Source organism: Echiichthys vipera (genome assembly GCF_963691815.1).
Source record: "Echiichthys vipera genome assembly, chromosome: 11".
In the NCBI taxonomy this organism is placed as follows: domain Eukaryota; kingdom Metazoa; phylum Chordata; class Actinopteri; order Perciformes; family Trachinidae; genus Echiichthys; species Echiichthys vipera.
The window spans coordinates 4,458,828-4,478,289 of record NC_139836.1 but is presented as its reverse complement, the minus strand read 5'-3'; the positions used below and the strand labels follow the sequence as shown (position 1 = coordinate 4,478,289).

The following is a 19,462-nucleotide window of genomic DNA, read 5'->3' as shown; positions in this document are numbered from 1 at the left end:
TATTTAAAATCATTTTAAAGCGCCGTTCGATAATAATTATAATAATAATAATTATAATAATAATATAAAGACAGGAAAAGAACACGGTGTTTATTCTTTGCTTGTTCATTTCACCATTTTAAAAACAAAACTATTGTATCGTGATTAAAGAGTGAATGAGAGAAAGTTCTTACTTTGCGACGACGTCTTTGACCTGGTTGTTGACCAGAGCCACGTAGTGATCGATCTGAGTCTGCAACACACACAAGAGACGCACTCAAGGCCGCTTTCAAAATAAAAGCACACGGGGGGCACCACATACAGTTACACTACTATAAACACAGTTAAACAACAACAATACATTTAATATACGAAGAATAGAAAATTAACAGTGTGAATAATGAAAATACAAATGTGTAGAAATAACTAAATACAAATGATTAAACTTTCTTAATAGTTTGTAGACAAAAATACAAATATGTGTAAATAGAAATAATGTGAATACTATTTTTTCAGAATATTGTGTTTACTAATGTAAATAAATCAATATTATGTATAATCATATATAATAAGCTATTAATAATGTGTAAATAATAAAAAAGCAATAATCTGTGTAAATAAATTAATTATTATACATGTATAATAATATTAATAAAAAGCAAATTGATAACAAAAAACAATGTAAATAATAAAAACACTAATATATGTGAAATTTATAACATTATATAACACTATTCATAAAGTGTAAATAAATAAAAAATACAAACATATGTAATAAATGAATGAATAATAATCATAATATAGCAACAACAACAAAAACAATAGTTTATTTTAAGTAAATAAAACGTTATTTAACTGAACAGTCGTCCATCTGCAGAAAAGTGAGTTTTAATGGTGAAAATATTCGTTTTATAAAAGAAAAGAAAACACAGCGGCTGAGACTCGTTCTTCATTTATTTATTTAATTAAAAAAACACCACAGAAGGAAATGATGAGTGGTTCTTACCTGGTGTTTCTCGTAGACGATCGGGCAGCTGAACACTCCGACCAGACCTGCAGCAGAAGGAGAAGAAGGAGAAGAAGAGAAAGAATTTTATCGGCTGCTGCTCTGATTTAAAACTCCCACAGAACCTGAACCTCTCACAGAGACGTGACTGCGTGCACATTTGCATCATTGTGTGGTTCTTTACTTCACCGCCAGGGGGAGCCAAAGTAACAAGAGTGGAGTCACACACACACACACACACACACACACACACACACACACACACACACACACACACACACACACACACACACACACACACACACACACACACACACACACACACACACACACACACACACACACACACACACACACACACACACACACACACACACACACACACACACACACACACACACACACACACACACACACACACACACACACACACACAAAGCCTCTATGCATGATGGGAAATGGTGTGTGGCCGGTTCCTCACCCAGGATGAGGATGGTGAGCCCGTTGAACAAGGAGCCGACGTAGGTCAGGATCCACATCAACACAGCGAACTGCAGAGAGAGAGAGAGAGAGAGGAGCATCAACATAAATAAATACATAAATAAATAAATACATATATAATAAACACGAGGATCTGAAAACAAACCAAGAACCTGCTGAACTGCACGCTGAGTATTGTTGTATATTGTATAAACCTGCGTTTAACCACAATGTCTGTTGCACTCTGTCACACTTAGTTAATTGTTGATTTATTTTTATGCTTTATTTTGATTTGATTATGTTTTTATGCTTGAAACTGTTGCACGTTAAATAAAGCTTCTTAAATCTTGAAATGCATAAAAACACGAGATATGTTGAGGAACAATGTGCTTTTATACAATCAAAACCCAACAACAGGTGAATAACAATCTTAGAAACAGACACGACTAATTGTCTTGATGCAGGAGATCAACTTGGAAAATTTTTGTGTATTAAAATCTTCTGAAATGTTCTAAAAATATGCAAATAACAGCTGAACACACGAAGTACGAGGACCTCAGCAACAATAAAGTGCCCACAGCTGAAGTTATTCAGTGGATTTAAGTCTAAACTAGTTCAATTAAACTGCAGTTCAATGCTCACCGCGTCACCACTGTAGTAAAAGCCGAAGCACGACCATGTTTGCACACGAATGCGGTTTGAGCTCAGTTTCAGGTGCGGTTGCGTTGCCGCAGAGTAAGGAACATTCAGCCCGGTCTACGGCGATCACGACGCAGAGAGTTGGTTTGTAAACTTCCTTTTTTCTGCACGTTTCTGCATCGAGACACGATCGTTCAAGAGCGACGGCATCCAGGAGTTTGCGGTACCCGAGCTTACACGACTACATTTCTCTCCCACGCCACGTCTGTCGTTTTATTTTGTTAAACAGAAATAAAAGCATTTAAGGTCATTTCTGCGTACGAAACACAGCGCAGGAGCCCGATCATTTATATCAAACACACTGTATTTATATAGTTTATCTGTGTTTGCTTGGTCTGAACGGCCCCAGTGGGTCGACGTCACATTTATATAGAGTGCAACATAAACACGGGCACTGAAGGGAAGCGGCCACGGGGGCGCTTCCTCCCCCTCTGTGAACCCTGAGGCTGCCATAACACGCCACGCAGAAAAGGCTGTTAGCACGCATTTATCACCCAGTGGGAACATGTCCGTGTCCCCCTCCCCCCTCTACAGAAAACAATCCCATACTTTAATCTTTGTCTGATATAAAAACCTTCAGACGGTTCGATTCCGGGGTGGAAACAGGATCAGGAGGCAGAAACGCGTCCGATGCTCGTTTAGCGCTTGAAACCCTGAAGCTGAATGTTTGCTCCGCTGCAACATGATGAGACCGGAAACAGCCCGGAGCACGGAGCCAACATGGCCGCCAGGGTAAAGAGCCGGCACAGTGAGAGTGTGAGTGTGAGCTCAGACGGACGTTTTAACGACCTGCTGGTGAAACCGATGATTAACCAGAGGAATAACAACGATCCCATAATGCATCAGGACACGCACGATTGTAATTCACTTAAAAAAAAAAACATTCCTGAGGCTCAAACTTGCTCCTGATGGGATTCAAACTGGATTTGACCCTCTAAGGGAAGTCCTCCTGAGCGTGTGTCTGTATATGGTCGGATGGTTGGAGGGAGCAGCGAGGCGACGACAGGCCTCGGACAGCTGCACGGCTCTGAAAGCTCATCTGTTACCAACACGGAGCCACAGACACATTAACCCACTGACGGGGCGGCTGATTAACACGGCTCAGGCCTCAGCGGGTCAACGTCTACACCACGGAGAGAAGGGAGGAGATTTACAGTAAAACCTGACAGAAGTGTCTAAATTAAAGGGGCAGTTTGGAAGTTACAGTCAGGACAGATCTCTGTGGCTCTGTGACTCAGTGACAGAGTGGGTCGTCCTCCATTCGAGAGATTGGTGGCTCGATCCCCACCTCCCCCGGTCCACATGTCGAAGTGTCCTTGGGCAAAACACTGAACCCTGAATTGCTCCCTGTGCTGCTCATGGGTGTGTGAATGGGGTGTGAATGGTCAGATTAGATGGTCTGTAGATGTCCACTGCCATCAGTGTGAATGTCTGTGTGAATGGATGAATGTGACAAACACTGTGAAAGCACCTTGAGTCGTCAGAAGACTAGAAAGGAGCTTTATAAGTACAGGTCCATTTAACATCCATCTATTAAATGTGTGACTTTAAAGACTGTAGATCTGCAGCTCTCGGATCTTTTTGTAATCGACTATTCTGCCGATTATTCCCATAAAAATGATTTTGCGTTATCATTCACCGTCGCTAACAAATCATATATTATGTCTGGGGTAGATGTGTCGCTCTCTTCCTGTTCACCGTAACGGAAAACACTGAACAAAACTCCACAGACGCGTTTATGCAAACAAAACTCTACAGAAAAGTTCTCAAAATATGCAAATAACAGCTGAACACACTCTCTGTTGGCAAAGTACGAGAACCTCAGCAGCGTACGCAACAATAAAGCGCCCACAGTTGAAGTAATTCAGTGGATTTAAGTCTAAACTAGTTAAATTAAATTGAACAGAGGCGTTCACCAGGACAGCTACGCATCCTCTTCCTGTTTTTAACATCTGCAGTCACGACGGCCAAATACACTTGTTAAACTGAAACAGCGGCGCTAACAGCGGCGCTAACAACGGGCTGCGTTGGGCTTAGACGCTGAATCATCGATGTCTTGCTGTTGTGGTAGAAGACTTCTAGTTCACAGTGGACACGTTGCACTGTTTTGGCTTCTTTTTAAAGTGTGAACTGATCCTCTGCCTTTTCCGTGATGTAGTGGTGTGCGTCCGCAAAACCGATCCCTGTGGAGCAATGGTCTCTACGCTGAACCGCGGTCTCTACGCTGAACCGCGGTCTCTACGCTGAACCGCGGTCTCTACGCTGAAACACGGTCTCTACGCTGAAACGCGGCCTCTACGCTGAACCGCGGCCTCTACGCTGAACCGCGGCCTCTACGCTGAACCGCGGTCTCTACGCTGAACAGGCCGCAGAACGTACCAGATAGGGGTTTTTTTGTGACCGAGTAACTTGAGTAATTCTCTAAATATTAACGATCTTTTCTGTGTGAGCCGGAGTCGCTCTCACCTTGATGGAGTCGACCAGGTCCTCGACCAGGAACAGGCGCCTCAGTTCACCGATGGTCTTGTTGAGTCTGGCCAGAGCCAAGTCGCTGTACTTGTGGACCATGTCCTCAGAGAGCGCCACCTCCTGGTCCAGGTACTGCCTAAAGGGGGGACAGCAGAGCAGCGGGTTAGAGACAGCAGACACCACGAGGATCAGACCACTTCAAATAGATGCACACACCCTGATTTAAAAAGGGGACACTTAGGGCGCCCTCCCACTGTTCCTCCGTCCCGTGCCCCGTGCTTTAGGGTACTTGTCCCCCCCTCCAGGCCCGTTTGTACTCACACTACCTGGGCCTCGGAGAATGCTTCTTGCTGCCTATACGTCATCACGCCGCAACACGTAACATGCATTGATGACGTCATGGCGATGCGTGGCTTTGTTTCCAGATCTTTCCGTAGACCTCAGAGTTTTTGTGCGTCTTGTCGACTGTTTTTGAATCTTTTCATCGACCAAATCTGCAGTAAACACTCCACCTCCACATCACACCAACGTGAACCTTTCACCGCCATTGTTTTAAATGTCCGCGCATGGTCCCTCCTTCTTTTTTCTATGTCCCAACAGGCGCACAGGAAATGACCTCAGAACCGCCGTAGGCCTCGTGCTCGTACACGTGCGCGTGCTCGTACACGTGCGCACGCTCGTGCTCGTACACGTGCAAACGCGCTTTACAAAAGCTCACCTCTCTCAAACGGGCACTCACACTGGTCAAATAAACTAGACTTTAGCCGTGAAACGTGCTCGGCCACAGTACGGATGGTCAGTGTGAGTGCACCCTATCTCCCGCCGCTTCCTCCTGCTCCTTGGACACAGTTTTCCTTCCTCACGCTGAACTCTAAAAACTGTAGAAATCCGCCGTAGTGTGACTCCCTGAGCTCACTTTATTTCCCTCAGATTATGTTAATCTGAGCTAATTGACCTCTAATGTGAGATCAGCGCAAAGATCAGCAGGTGAAAAACACAGTAAGAAGGTTTAGAAAAGGAGCCAAGAGGACGAAGGAGCAAACAAACAAACAAACAGGAGGTCGGGTCAGACTCAAACATCCACGCTCTTCATCGGCTCCTTCTGAACATATACAGATACTTTCATGTGTTTCTATGAGATGCCAAATCAAAAAAAGGTCACAGTTATTTATTAAAACAGCACAGAACGACATAAAAAAGGGTAATAAATGCCTTATAGGACGCTTATATCTGTTGTTTTATTTCCTTTGTTGTTGTTTGTTCCTCCCTTCCTTTCTTTTGTATGGCAATGCAGATATTTGACTCGTGTATAAATGTAAATAAGTTGGTGTACATGTGGAAACAAGTGTTTTATAGCTGCTGAATTTGCACAGATGCGGTTGAATTAGGGGTGGGAATTAATCAGCTGTGGCTTCCTCCTGCTCCTTTTTCAGACACGTGACTTCTATTGTAATCGCACAGCATCATAAACATGTTTATTATAAGATAATAAGACAAGTATAGGCACTTAAAATAAACATTATTATGCATTTATTGTCAGTTAATGGTGCTGTTTGCGGCTGCAGCGCCTTGTTAAGGTCAATAAACGCCTCATTAATTACACAGTAATGTTAATAAACGTCCCATAAACACTGATAAAACCTTTATCACCTGACGCTGATCACAAGCACCCAAATATTAAATGTGACTGTAAATAAAACAATAATGTAATCGGGGCCTGACACACATTAGACCGCCCGCAGCACTGACTGATCATCAGGGTTAATCAGGTCATTGGGTTTGAGTTCGATTCCCAATGAAACCAGACTGCACACTGATTTTATATCCTGTGTTTCTCTCAGTTCTCCTTATACTTGTTTAATTAGTTATATTACACACATACACACACACAGACATATATTTATATATTTCACATTAATTATGATAAACTAGCACTGTTTAAAGTGTATTACTGTCATTATTTTGTGTTTTTATGACTTTAGAGCTCTTCTATAAACATTATGAATCATTTATTTGAAAAAGACGACACAAGAAAAGGTAAAAGAAAGAAAAGAAAACAAAAATAACAACAAAATCAGAGCTTTTTAAATAAAAACACAAAATAACCATCAAGATATTTAAAGAATTTAAAACGTCCGAAAAGGAGAAAAATAACTTATTTAATATCAATTTTCAAACTTTATCACATATTGAAATCCTTTTCAAAATGTATTTCATAATAAACAGTGTAAATATTAAATATTTTGCCTACTTTTTTTCCTTTAGTACATCTTTATAGTCTGCGATCATGTTTTCCTTCTTCCTCTCTGTACTTTATGAAAAATCCTTCTTTACACGTCTTTTTGAACTGAGTCAGACTCGACACTCGTGCTGTTCCACAGTTTTTACCCCCCGGACTGAAATACAGAAGCTTTTCATTGTGGTACGCATGATAATCTATTTCCCCTCGGATTAAAACCCTTTCTCTCTGTTGAAGAACAGTCTTTGTAAATATTGCTGTCATTGGATTGTTCTCTCGCGTGTGCAGTTTTACACAAATTGATTCAACTGACGAAGAACAAAACGAACCTGAACCAAGAACAAGAAGGACGTTACGTTAGTGTTGAACCCTGAGATTCACTGTCAGGTGCACAATAACGCAGCCGGTGACAGTCAACGCGTTGCTTTAAGCAATGTTGGAAAATACCTGCATGAAACACTGAGGGGACATCGACTAAATGGAAGTTTGAATCATTTCATTCTTCTTCTTCTTTTAGGGCGCACTCACACTGTCCATCTGTACCGTGCACAAACAGGTTTTACGGGTAAAGTCTGGTTCCTTTGACCAGTGTGAGTGCAAGCGTACCGCGTCTAGGAGCGGCACGCTTGCCGTCCACGGCCCGTTTGGGAGAGGTGGGCTTTTGTAAAGCACGTTTGCACGTGTACGAGCACGAGGCCTACGGTGGTTCTGAGGTCATTTCCTGTGCGCCTGTTGGGACATAGAAAAAAGAAGGAGGGACCATGCGCGGACATTTCAAACAATGGCGGTGAAAGGTTCACGTTGGTGTGATGCGGAGGTGGAGTGTTTACTGCAGATTTGGTCGATGAAAAGATTCAAAAACAGTCGACAAGACGCACAAAAACTCCGAGGTCTACGGAAAGATCTGGAAACAAAGCCACGCATCGCCATGACGTCATCAATGCGTGTGACGTGTTACGGCGTGATGACGTATAGGCAGCAAGAAGCATTCTCCGAGGCCCAGGTAGTGTGAGTACAAACGGGCCTGGAGGGGGGGACAAGGACCCTAAAGCACGGGGCACGGCACGGAGGAACAGTGGGAGTGGGCACTGACCCTGAAAGCGTTGTCTCGCTCTCGCCGGTACTCACTTGAATGGATGCCCCTCATCGGACTTCTGGATGGCCTGCAGGATGCCTTTGTATATCCTGAAGCAGATGGTGACCGAGAGCAGAGCCAGGCCGATGTAGGAGCAGACGCTGACGATGCTGCACACCGTCAGGGAGAGGAGGAGCAGCAGGGCGGCGCCGAACACCACGCCCGTGGTCTTCACATCCCGCCAGTAAAGGAGATCCACCACTGCAGGAGGAAGAGGAGGGGCGGTTAGTGTCAAACATCCAGAGAGGAGGAGACGTGCATCTCAATGAAGCCTGTATTTAATACTGAACCGCAACAAAAAGGAGTTAAAGGCATTATTTGTTTATGTTTCATTTTAATTTAAATGATTATTTTAATTATAGCTGCGATGTATGGGTGTAAGACACTGATATGGGAAGACATGCTCTCTGTGTTTCATCTTTTTTATTGTTCCCAATAAATGTAAATGAGTGAAATATGCATTTTTAACCGAAGCCCGTGAATTTAACACATCTGCGCGCTGAGATCCCAAATCACGAGGCTGCCGTGGGACGTGTCGGAGTAAAGATAAAAATCTAAACTCAATTTGTTTGGGTTTAGAAAATTAATCAGAGTGAAGTTTAAGTGTCCTCGGGGAACTTCTGCTTCAAACAAACATCGTGTGTGTGCCTCCGCTCAACACAGTCAGACTTTCTGCTGCGTCACACGGGCGCTGCATGTGACGAGCATCTCTTAGATTTACGTTTCCTCCGTCAGTGAAGCTCAGAGGTCAGAGGTCACGCACGCTGTCCGCTCTCTCTGCAGCTCCTGACTCACAAACGTCCTCATCCCTGTGCCTTCTGGACGTTCGACTACAACTTCAGAGTGATGCAGCTCCCCGCCGGGCGCATTGGAGCTCATCAGCTTGATTCTGCATGAGTGTTTTTTTATTACGTGCCCAAAAACTCACAAAAAGTCCACTCGGCTGTGGTGATGTTATGAAAGGTTTGAATCAACACTGGAACTCTCTCGCTCTGCTTCCTGTCCTTACGCCAGGTTTTTAATGAACAACAAAATGGCTGCCAACAACAGAAGGCTGAGAACAACAACAACAACGATTATTCTTGGGATCACAAGATTTGAAAGGACGACCAGCTGGGAAATGTTCTCCTGCATCGGGGTTTACGTATACTTCCAGTTTACACCTGTGACAAACGGCATCACTCCCAATGGTGCACAGGTGGCACGTCGTCATCAGGTGGTCGTTAAAAATGTAAACTCATCCACTGTTTGATTCATATCCATCTAAAGCTGCGATGTTTAATCCTTTGTTTGACAGAAAACTAACCAGGTGTTGGTCTGTTAAAGTGAAATTCCGGCATAAAATCATCCCACGGCCTTTGAACACATCAAATAAGCCATCAAGATAACAGCAAACCTCTGCAGCAGCATGAGAAGAGTCCCTACACACACAACAAAGCACCAATGGGCTCCTTCCTTTGGGATTGACTTTGGTAATCCACTGTAATGGACTTTACTATGAGAGGAGCTGGTACAGGGGCCAGTAGGTAAGTCTTTAAAACACTCTTTTAATAAACTCTGGCTTCACTAACTACGTTGTTGCTGCTTTGTTTTGTGTGTAGGGACTCTTCTCATGCTGCTGCAGAGGTTTGCTGTTATTTTCAGCAGCATTAGTGGTTAAAAAAGACCTTTGAATGCCTTCAACGTGCTGCCCCGAGCTAATCACTGTTAGCCACGTCCGCCTGCTAGCGACTCTCCTGGATTTCTCCGTTGACTATTTGATGTGTAAGTGTGGAAAAAGACCATGGGATGATTTTACGCCAGCATTTAACTTTAAATAGGACAAAGAAATTGTGATTTTTCTCTGTTTGCTAGAAAAAAAGAGCCAGTGATGAACTCATCTGCAGAATAACGGTGGTGACGTTTAGAATATGACCTTTAAGATGTGGAAGAAGTGGTCGAATTCACTGAATACAAAATTTAACTGGCAAAACAGTGAATGTCCAGATGAACTGGTGCATCTGCACGGTCCCAAAACCCAGACGCAAGTTAGCTTTTTTGCAATTCCGCTTCTTTTGTTTCAAAGTCACTGGTTCGATGCCTGAAATGAGGCCCGTGTTAACGCGTTAAACAGACTTTACATGTCTTAAAAAAGGCGGTTGAGGGCGTCAAGGACATTTAATGTCAGCTCAGTTGAGGTGGCGATGAAGTCATGCAGCTGTGGTGTCGTTTGTTTATAGCCTAACGTTAGCTTCTTAGCTGCTGGCACACGGGTGCTGCAGGGAGCTCCTTCGCTCTGAGGCAGACCCAGATCGACAGGGGCGGAGGAGGTGGAGGACATGGTGGGGGGACAGCTGAGCTCATGACCTGGGTCCTGCACCGAGCGTGCTTAGATTTCATCAGGGAATTCCAGGCAGGTCAGCGGACAATATTAGCAGCGAAGGAGCCGTGGGTGTCTGACGTCGAGACATGCTGCACTTTGTGACTGTGAGCGACGGGAGGACGTCCAACCGCACGCTGGAATCTCACAGTTTAATGTTTCTGCCTCGCTTATCGGAAATTACAGCTGAAGAGCGTCCACATTCGAGGGCCCACGACACAACCCATTACAGACTCAATAAGCCTGAGTCTCTCACATATGTCGGAGATAAGCAAAGCAGGAGTCAAATGCAAACCTGGGCTGCAGGGCGAGCGGATGCACAGAGAGACAATGGCAGGTGCACGTTGCTCAGCACCAGTGTGACCGACTGCGACCGGTCAGGACGCGTTTGGCAGCTGACCAAAATGTTCATCCGCCGATAAATGAGCTTAAGAGGCTGAGACAAAAATGAATCCTTTGTTTGACTTAACAATGTCAACAAAATGGATGATCCGTGATCCGTTAATCCCAAAATGATGCTGAATGTTTTATGTTTTTAGCTTCTAAGTGGAAAACTCTGCTGCTTTTCCATCTTCTATCTTCAGTGTGTGTGTTTTTGAGCTGCTGGTCACATGAATTAGGACATTTTTAACATTACTTAAATAAAAAAAACAATCACTTATTAAGATAATCCCTAGTTGCACACGTTTAGGATGGTTACAAACCATAATGGTGTGCTGCTCAGCTTTTATCGGCCTAAACGCATGAAGTGTGTGGAAATAGTTCACATTTTTATTAAGGATGCATCATTATTTAGGGCTATATCAATCTCTGTAACGATTCTGGTTTCCCACAATTACATGAAAAAAAAAGTTGAAAAGGTCTGGAGCAGAAGGGGAAAAGTTCTGAGAAACAATTATAAATAAAATTGTACCCAAAAGGGGCGAAGCACTAAATTCAGGTAAAGAAAAACCTTATTATGTATTTACATTTGCAGAAATGAAGCACAACAAGGAAGTGAAAGCAGTGCTTTGTTTATTTAGCCTAAATTTTTGTCCCTAAAATCAATGAATAACTGTGATATCGATCAGAATAACCGTGATTATCACGCAGCCACGCAGCAAACTCAGCATCTGTGGTCAGTCGGAGACGTCACCGTAGCATCTGGGAAACTGTGCCGAGCATCTTTAACGTGTTTTGGATTTTTCACAGGGAGAAAAACACGTCAGCAGGTTTATTAATAATAATTATTATAGTGAGTTAATCTCCTGACCTACTGCAGTCAACGAGCTCAGGGCTTAATCCTTTAAACGCTGCTTTCAGTGTCGCATTTGTGGTCTTTTCTCACAAAAAACTAAATAAAACTATAGTCTGTCTCTTTTATTTTGACTTTACTCCCATAACACACTTTAATTTTGTGATTAAGATCAGAATATATCTGTAGTTTATTTTCAGGTCCGTTAAAACAAACAGAAATGCCCTAAATTACAAAACTGTTTTATGCAAAAGCCTTGTAAATGTAACTACATCTTATAAACACAGCACTGTATTAAAGGGCATTTAATTTGTATAGTAATCTCAAACAGCTCTACTGGAGTAAGGTCAGTAAAATGTGCAGAGCCGTCCATTGTTTTACTAAAGATTCATGCGATAAATGCACACAAGTGTCAATTAGAAGGTAAAAATAAAATGAATAAAGAAAATTACTTATAATTATCATCCAATAACAGTGATCAGTCCGAGCCGGACAGACGTGATCCCTGTAAACACCAACTATGGGACTAATATCCGTTACTTTACAATATTATTATCATTAAAATATAATAATCATATATTCACTGTGACCACATGTACTACTGTACATCTGTGACTGTCCCAAGATGAAGCATCAGCTCTAGGGATCGACAGATGTGGATTTTTACGGCAGAGGAAAAAAACACACACACACACACCTTTCATAATAATTACACAATGATGAAAACAAAAGCCTGTGAATGTTCTCATTAGTCCAGGTCATCGTCATCCCCAAAAGCAATTTAAAAGGAAAAATAAAGCAACTAGACTTTGTTATTTGTGTAGAAAAATAACCAGGTCCAGTTGCTTTTGACTGAAATTGCTTTTGGGATGATAAATGTTATGTGTAAGGAACATTTATTGAACTTAAAGGATGCGTCTCCAGCATCACGGAGCTGCCTGTGGACGCCTGTCTGTAAATAAGGCCGCGGGAAAACAAATATCGATGAACGCAGCAGCCTGCATCGATGTGATACACCTAAAAAAAAAACGGGCGATAATATCAGATAATGTCACTAATCAGCTCCTCTGTTGCCTGGTAACCATTCTGCACTGATTATTTGATCTTTACCGGTCTTTTAAAAATAGGTTTCAGGGGGCACAGAGACCGCACCATGTAAAGAGACGGTGCATATAATAATATAAGCTATATAACGGCATCATTCAGTAAAGGTAGACTGTATCCTTTAACTACATTTGCATCCTTTTCCCTGTCACATTGTGCTTCTACACTGTGCTGAGCCTCTGAATCCCTCCTGCACCGGTGCTGCTGTTTCCAGCACCATGAGTTCAGTCATATTTGGAGCTCAGGGCACAATTAATCACAAGTTTATCACCGTTTGGATTAGATCCATGTCCAAATAACCTGCTGAAGGCAAATATGTGTCGTATTGTGTTGCTGCAGAGATGAGCGCTCCTGACCTACAAATTTAGTTTAACCGCCTGAAGAAAAACAGCTTTGTTTGAGTCCGCTCCTCGCAAAAAAACTGAATTTTTAATATATGTCTAAATGAAAGAGTGGCGCCAATACCGTGAATCAAAAAACACCGTACGTACAATTAGATACTTTCATCATAACATGTGTGAAAGAGAAGGTGCATGTCATAACATAAGCTATATAATAATATTCAGTCATGGTACTGAACTACATTATAATAAATACATCCTTTGACCCGTCAGTGTGTTTCTATACTGTGCATCCTTCCTGCACCGCTGCTGCTGCTTATTCAGATACAAACATGGGGAACAGCAGCTCGGTTTTCTGGAAGCTTCATGCCCAGTGGAGAGGGTGCACATGTGGGCGTTCACAGCAGGCTAGCACGTTAGCTGACAGCTAGCTCCCCCCTCATTAGCTCACCATGCTAACCCCGTGTTAGCATGTGCGGTGGTTTTGAAAGAGAGCCGTTGTCTGGATGTAAAGACACAGGGCAGAGCAGGAGGAGGAGGTGGAGACGGAGGAGGAGGAGGAGGGTCTGCGGTCCAAATGTGGCCGCCTGGCTACATATGGTAGCACCGGAGCCTAGCAGCACCCGGGCTAAAAATAGAGCCCGCATCACAGCGAGCTAAACCCCGACCGCTGATCCCGTTTCACCCTCTTTTAATCGCCGCTCTTTAACATGGTCCCGAAGCGTTTTATCATCCTGCACCCACCGGGATGCCGTCTGTGCAGCAGCCCCCCACCCCCAGCGTCCTCACCGCCGGGACAAAAACGTCAAACCGTCCGGCATGACCTCCGCAGACGGCCCCGGTCTGCCTCGCACCGTCCCCGGGGCTCGGTGCAACCACAGCTCCCGGTGCTCATGCAAACTAAACCCGCACATAACCGTACGCACATGCAGCGGGTGAAAGAGGAGCGGAGGTGGCGGGGAAACAAAAGATATGATGCGCAGACTAACCCTGTTTGGCGTCCATCTTGAACCTCGGTGAAGCGTGCAGCGACACGGCGGCTCCGCCCGGCTAAGAGGTGAGAGGACGGGGCGGACATGCGCAGACCCGCCGCCCTCTCTCCGGAGGAACGACTCTTTATTATTATTATTATTAAAAAATACTATATTATTAATTAAAATATAACGCTCAGGTCCATGACAAATACCGAAGAGGGACAATTTAAAATGGAGAAAATTATTTAAATTAAATATTAAAATTATTAAATAAAATTAATAATTTTAAAAATAATTAATTATAATTAATAATAATTATAATTAATAATTTTAATAATTTTTTTAATTAAAAATAAAATTAAAATGGAGAAAATTATTTAAATTAAATATTAAAATTATTAAATCAAATTCACCATTCACCAATTTATCTGAATAAAATTGTATTTAAAATATTTTTTTGTAGATAAAATCAGCTTTATTTTTTTTAGAGGGCTCCATACTTACTTATACTACCATAATATAATAATAAATAATATAATTTATTTTAAAAATTACTGATATGTAACTGAAATCCAGTGGTGGGAAGTATTTAAGTACATTTAGTCAAATACTTTTAAAAAATAAAAACTGAAGGTATTTTTACTCAAAAGGTTGAATATGTAGAATTTTTATTAAAGGTTATATTTAAAAAAAACAGCTTTTTTCATTTATTTTGCTTTTCCATAAAAATATATTTAGTCCTAATTAATATTTAAAACATTTTTGAGGGGTTTGACAACGACTTTCTGTCCTGTTTCCATGGTAGCAGCCAATAGCTTTGGGCGTTGCCAGGGTTGTCTGTTGTTGGGTGCAGCTACTTTAGGCTGGCACTGGGTGAAATGGTTCTTTGTCCCAGCAGCTGAGTGAGCGGAGACGGGCAACAACCAGAGTCACTATAGGCCGAGCATTCACTCCATGGACTGAGAGAAAGGAGAGGAACGCCATTCAAACGCACGCCCACATGGCTACACTGCTCCTTGATGCTAACATCACTTTCATCTGCACTTAGCTGGAACGGCTAACGCTAACGGCTAACGCTAACTGTCAGTCAAACTCCTCTAATCTTTGTTTTTATGGTGTGATTTTCTGGAGGGGACGGGTTCAAACAGGCTCAAACAGACTCCGGTCTCCTGGAGCTACTGGGCCGGGTCTGACCAACCTGGCAACCCCACTGCTGGACTTATTTTTTGTTGTTGCGACGACAACTTGAGACACTAGATGGAGCTGTTCTGCTCATTATCCAGATTCAACCTTTAAGTAATAAAATAAAAACTGAAGGTACTTGGACTCCAAAACACCTCAGATGGAAATATTGTTATTGTTTATAATCTGAATCTAATAAATTATGATAAATTATTATTATAGATTAAAAAACGCAGCAGTATAAAGTATCTTAATAGTTGCAACATTAAAGTGACGGACGCAATGCATCAATCATTTTAATCCAGTATTTTGAAATCGATTAAACATTAATCTCCAATACGGCTGCATGTTATGATTTAAATATCTAATTGTAATTACGGTGTTTTTTGATTCACGATGTTGGCGCCACTCGTTTTCATTTAGACTTATATTTAAAATGATGTTTTTTTGTGAGGAGCGGACTCAAACAAAGCTGTTTTTCTTCAGGCTGTTGAGTTAAATCAGTAGGTCAGGAGCGCTCATCTCTGCAGCAACACAATACGACACACATTTGCCTTCAGCGGGTTATTTGGACATGGATCTAATCCAAACGGCGATAAACTTGTGATTAATCGTGCCCTGAGCTCCAAATATGACTGAACTCATGGAGCTGGAAACATCGTGCACGTGTAAGAGACACGGCGTGATGTCCAAAGTTCAACCAGAGCAGACAGAGGCGTGAATGTATGTGAAAGGCCGTTATGAAGAAACAGGGGTTTTAATGGTTATGACAACAGCAGGAGGAGGAAGAGGAGGAGGAGGAGCAGGAGGAGGAGGAGGAGGAGGAAGAGGAGCAGGAGGAGGAGGAGGAGGGGGAGGAGGAGGTGGACAAAGAGGAAGAGGAGCAGGAGGAGGAGGGGGAAGAAGAGGAGGAGGAGGAGAAGCAGGAGGAGGAGGAGGAAGAAGAAGAGGAGGAGGAGGAGGAGAAGCAGGAGGAGGAAGGGGAGGAGGAGGTGGACGAAGAGGAAGAGGAGCAGGAGGGGGAAGAAGAGGAGGAGAAGGAAGAGGAGGAGGGTGGAGGAGGAAGAGGAGAAGGAGGAAGAGGAGGAGGGTGGTGGTGGTGGAGGAGGAGGGTGGTGGAGGAGGAGGATGGTGGGGAACAAAGGAGGAGGAGGTGGAGGAAGAGGAGGAAGAGGAGAAGGAGGAGGAGGAAGAGGAGGAGGAGGAAGAGCAGGAGGAGGAGGAGGTGGAGGAAGAAGAGGAAGAGGAGGAGGAGCAGGAGGAGGAGGAGGAAGAGGAGGAGGAGGGTGGAGGAGGAAGAGGAGGAGGAGGAGCAGGAGGAGGAGGAGAAACAGGAGGAGGAGCAGGAGGAGGAGGAAGAAGACGAGGAGGAGGAGGTGTGTTGCATAACCCTGCTGTAAAAGGAAAAGTGGCTCCACAAATGCCGAGCAGGGAAAGATAAAAGTGAGGAATTCAGATCCAACCCTCTGGACGAGAGCGAGACGCCTGCATCAGCTAAACATCCATGTAAGGAACCGCGAGCTGTCCAGGAACCCAGGTGCATGCTGGGAGAGCAGAGCACCGGCTCCAAAAGACTGATCGACTAGGATTTAAAGTTTAATATCTCCTAAACACAACCACAGACAGGAGGCCACACGCTCTGTGAGGTTTACAGGACTCATTCCTAAAACTACATATTAAATAATTATTGACATTAAATGCGTGTAGCTGCGCTCGGGCTGAAGTCTGAAGTGTTTTGGTGCTAAATGAAGCAGACGCCTCGTTTGAATCGACGGCTCCAGGCTCCGATATATTAAAAACAAAACCTGTGAAACTGGAACCGTCTCTCCTGCAGGTTAACGCTTCAGGTATGGGAACAGGAAGTCATGTGCACGGGATCGATTATTCAAACAAACTGGTTCCCGTGAGCGACGCGGACGCAGAGACGTGGGTGACTCATCCCAGAGCAAACAGACACGGGCATGTACGCATCGAGCTCCTGATGGATGTACCGGTGGAGGTCGCTCCGTAAAGGTTAAAGACGGAGGATCCACCTGACGGATGTGACAGACTCCGTCACCAGGAACGCCCTGCTGCTTTACTTTGTGTCTAAATGATGTTCTGACATTTACAGGACTGAAGCTAACTTATATTGTTCTTATGGATTCATCTGCCAGTGAGATACGGAGGCTTTGGAGTGCCGTAAAAAGAATAATTCTGTAAGAGTAAGAAAATACATTTAAACGTATCATGTAAATAAACAATGTGGAAAAATAAAGACAAATAAATGAAATAATTAAGTAAAAATGTGGAAAAATAAAGACAAATAAATGAAATAAATTAAGATAAAATGTGGAAATAAAAAAGAACAAATGTGGTAAAATAAAGACAAATAAATGAAATAATTAAATAAAAATGTGGAAATCTAAAAGACGAATAAATGAAATAAATTAGGTAAAAATGTGGAAAAATAGTCAAATAAATTAAATAAATTAAGTAAAATTGTGGACAAAAAGAAAATGCAAAAAAGGAAAATAAGGATAAAATAAAGGGTTAAAGACAAATCAAAAAATAAAAAGAAAATTTAAAAAGAATAATTTGTATGCAAAAATAAATTTTTAATTAATTTAAATTCTACATATATATATATATATATAAAAATAAATTAAATGCTTATAATTTGTTGTTTGTCTTTATTGCCACAGTTATTATTATATTTATTACTTTATATTTCCACATTCTTTTACAGAGATGTGACCTGATCAGGTTCAGTCACTGATGATGTTTAAAAACACGTCTGATTTGTCACCAGTGGACTAAAACATGTTCTTTTAAATCTTCACATTAACATAAAGAAGGTGAAAATCTGCTTTAATCGTTACGGATCAAAGAGTTTTGAAAGTTGCACGACAGAAAGAAACAACGTGTTATTAGTGAGGTTTTATTAAATGGCACCGATGTTTCTGTTCAGCTTTAATGAACGTATTTCTGTCTGAAACGAGCCGCGATGAACTCATGACACTTGCAACATAAAGCTATTTCACTACTAATGCAACCTCAGAGTCTCAAGACACACACACGCACACACACCAAAAAGTGCTTATTCACTGTTCCACTCGGCCTCGTGGCGTCACAAAAATCATCCTCACAGACACACAACAGCTTCTTTCAGTGGAGCGGCGAACACTTCGTGGCCCTCGCTCGTTACCGGCTCGATGAATGAGCCGACAATGTTATTAAGTACGGTATTCACACACACACACACACACACACACACACACACACACACACACACACACACACACACACACACACACACACACACACACACACACACACACACACACACACACACACACACACACACACACACACACACACACACACACACACACACACACACACACACACACACACACACACACACACACACACACACACACACACACACACACACACACACACACACACACACACACACGCGCGCACACGCGCACACGCGCACACACGCACACACGCACGCACGCACGCACGCACACACGCACACACGCAGCACAAAGGCTTCAGTGTTGAGCTGCGAAGCGACAGCAGCACTATGATGCAACGACGGCAGGACACATGAAGATCAGCAGACAGGCGTGTGATAATTGAGTCTATATAGAGAATAATACAGCGTGTGTGATCGTATATAACGAACACTGGAACATTAGGGGACTCAAACGTGACGCACTGGCATTTTGTCAGAATACTGAGGGTGAGACGATCCTGTGATGGAGCAGTCTGTTTAAAAGTCTTCAGGAACATCGTCCCTGGAAGAACGCCTGAGGTAAAGCTGCATCCTCATGCTTTAAAGTAAAAATAAAGGACCCCTCGTCAACGATTCTCAGTATAAACCCCTCAAAAATGAGGCTTTTAAGGCAAGAAAGTTTGATTTTTCCTCGATTAAATGTCGTAAAATGTCACATGTGGTGAGTTATGGTGTCCCAGAGTTCTTGAGATCGTCTAATTATAAACAAAATATTAATTTAACGTAATTTACGACACGGAAAAGACACAAAATCCTCACATTTCAGCAGCTGGACGCGTCAAATGTTTGACATTTTTGCTTAAAAAAAGACTCATGAAGAAGAAGAATTGTGTCGATTGATAACAACCATCCTTAGTTTCAGCTCAGTGCGACTGAACGTCACTGATTCTCAATTCAAACCAAGTGGCAGCAACACAATTATGATCCCACTCAACATACGGCGTTATTCATTTTCTTATCACACCGTCAGTAAAG

General features: G+C 42.8%; 1 protein-coding gene across 1 annotated transcript in view; it reads right to left on the bottom strand.

The window, feature by feature from the left end:
* The window catches only part of rtn4b (reticulon 4b), a 40,366-nt gene that overhangs the window by 1,885 nt on the left and 19,019 nt on the right, over positions 1–19,462 (bottom strand). The window contains exons 4-8 of the mRNA XM_083923196.1: positions 8,001–8,208; positions 4,631–4,769; positions 1,467–1,536; positions 986–1,032; positions 174–232 (exon numbers count right to left, since the gene is read on the bottom strand). Coding sequence (XP_083779322.1) covers positions 174–232; positions 986–1,032; positions 1,467–1,536; positions 4,631–4,769; positions 8,001–8,208 — 523 coding nt within the window. The remainder of the gene's footprint in view (positions 1–173; positions 233–985; positions 1,033–1,466; positions 1,537–4,630; positions 4,770–8,000; positions 8,209–19,462) is intronic.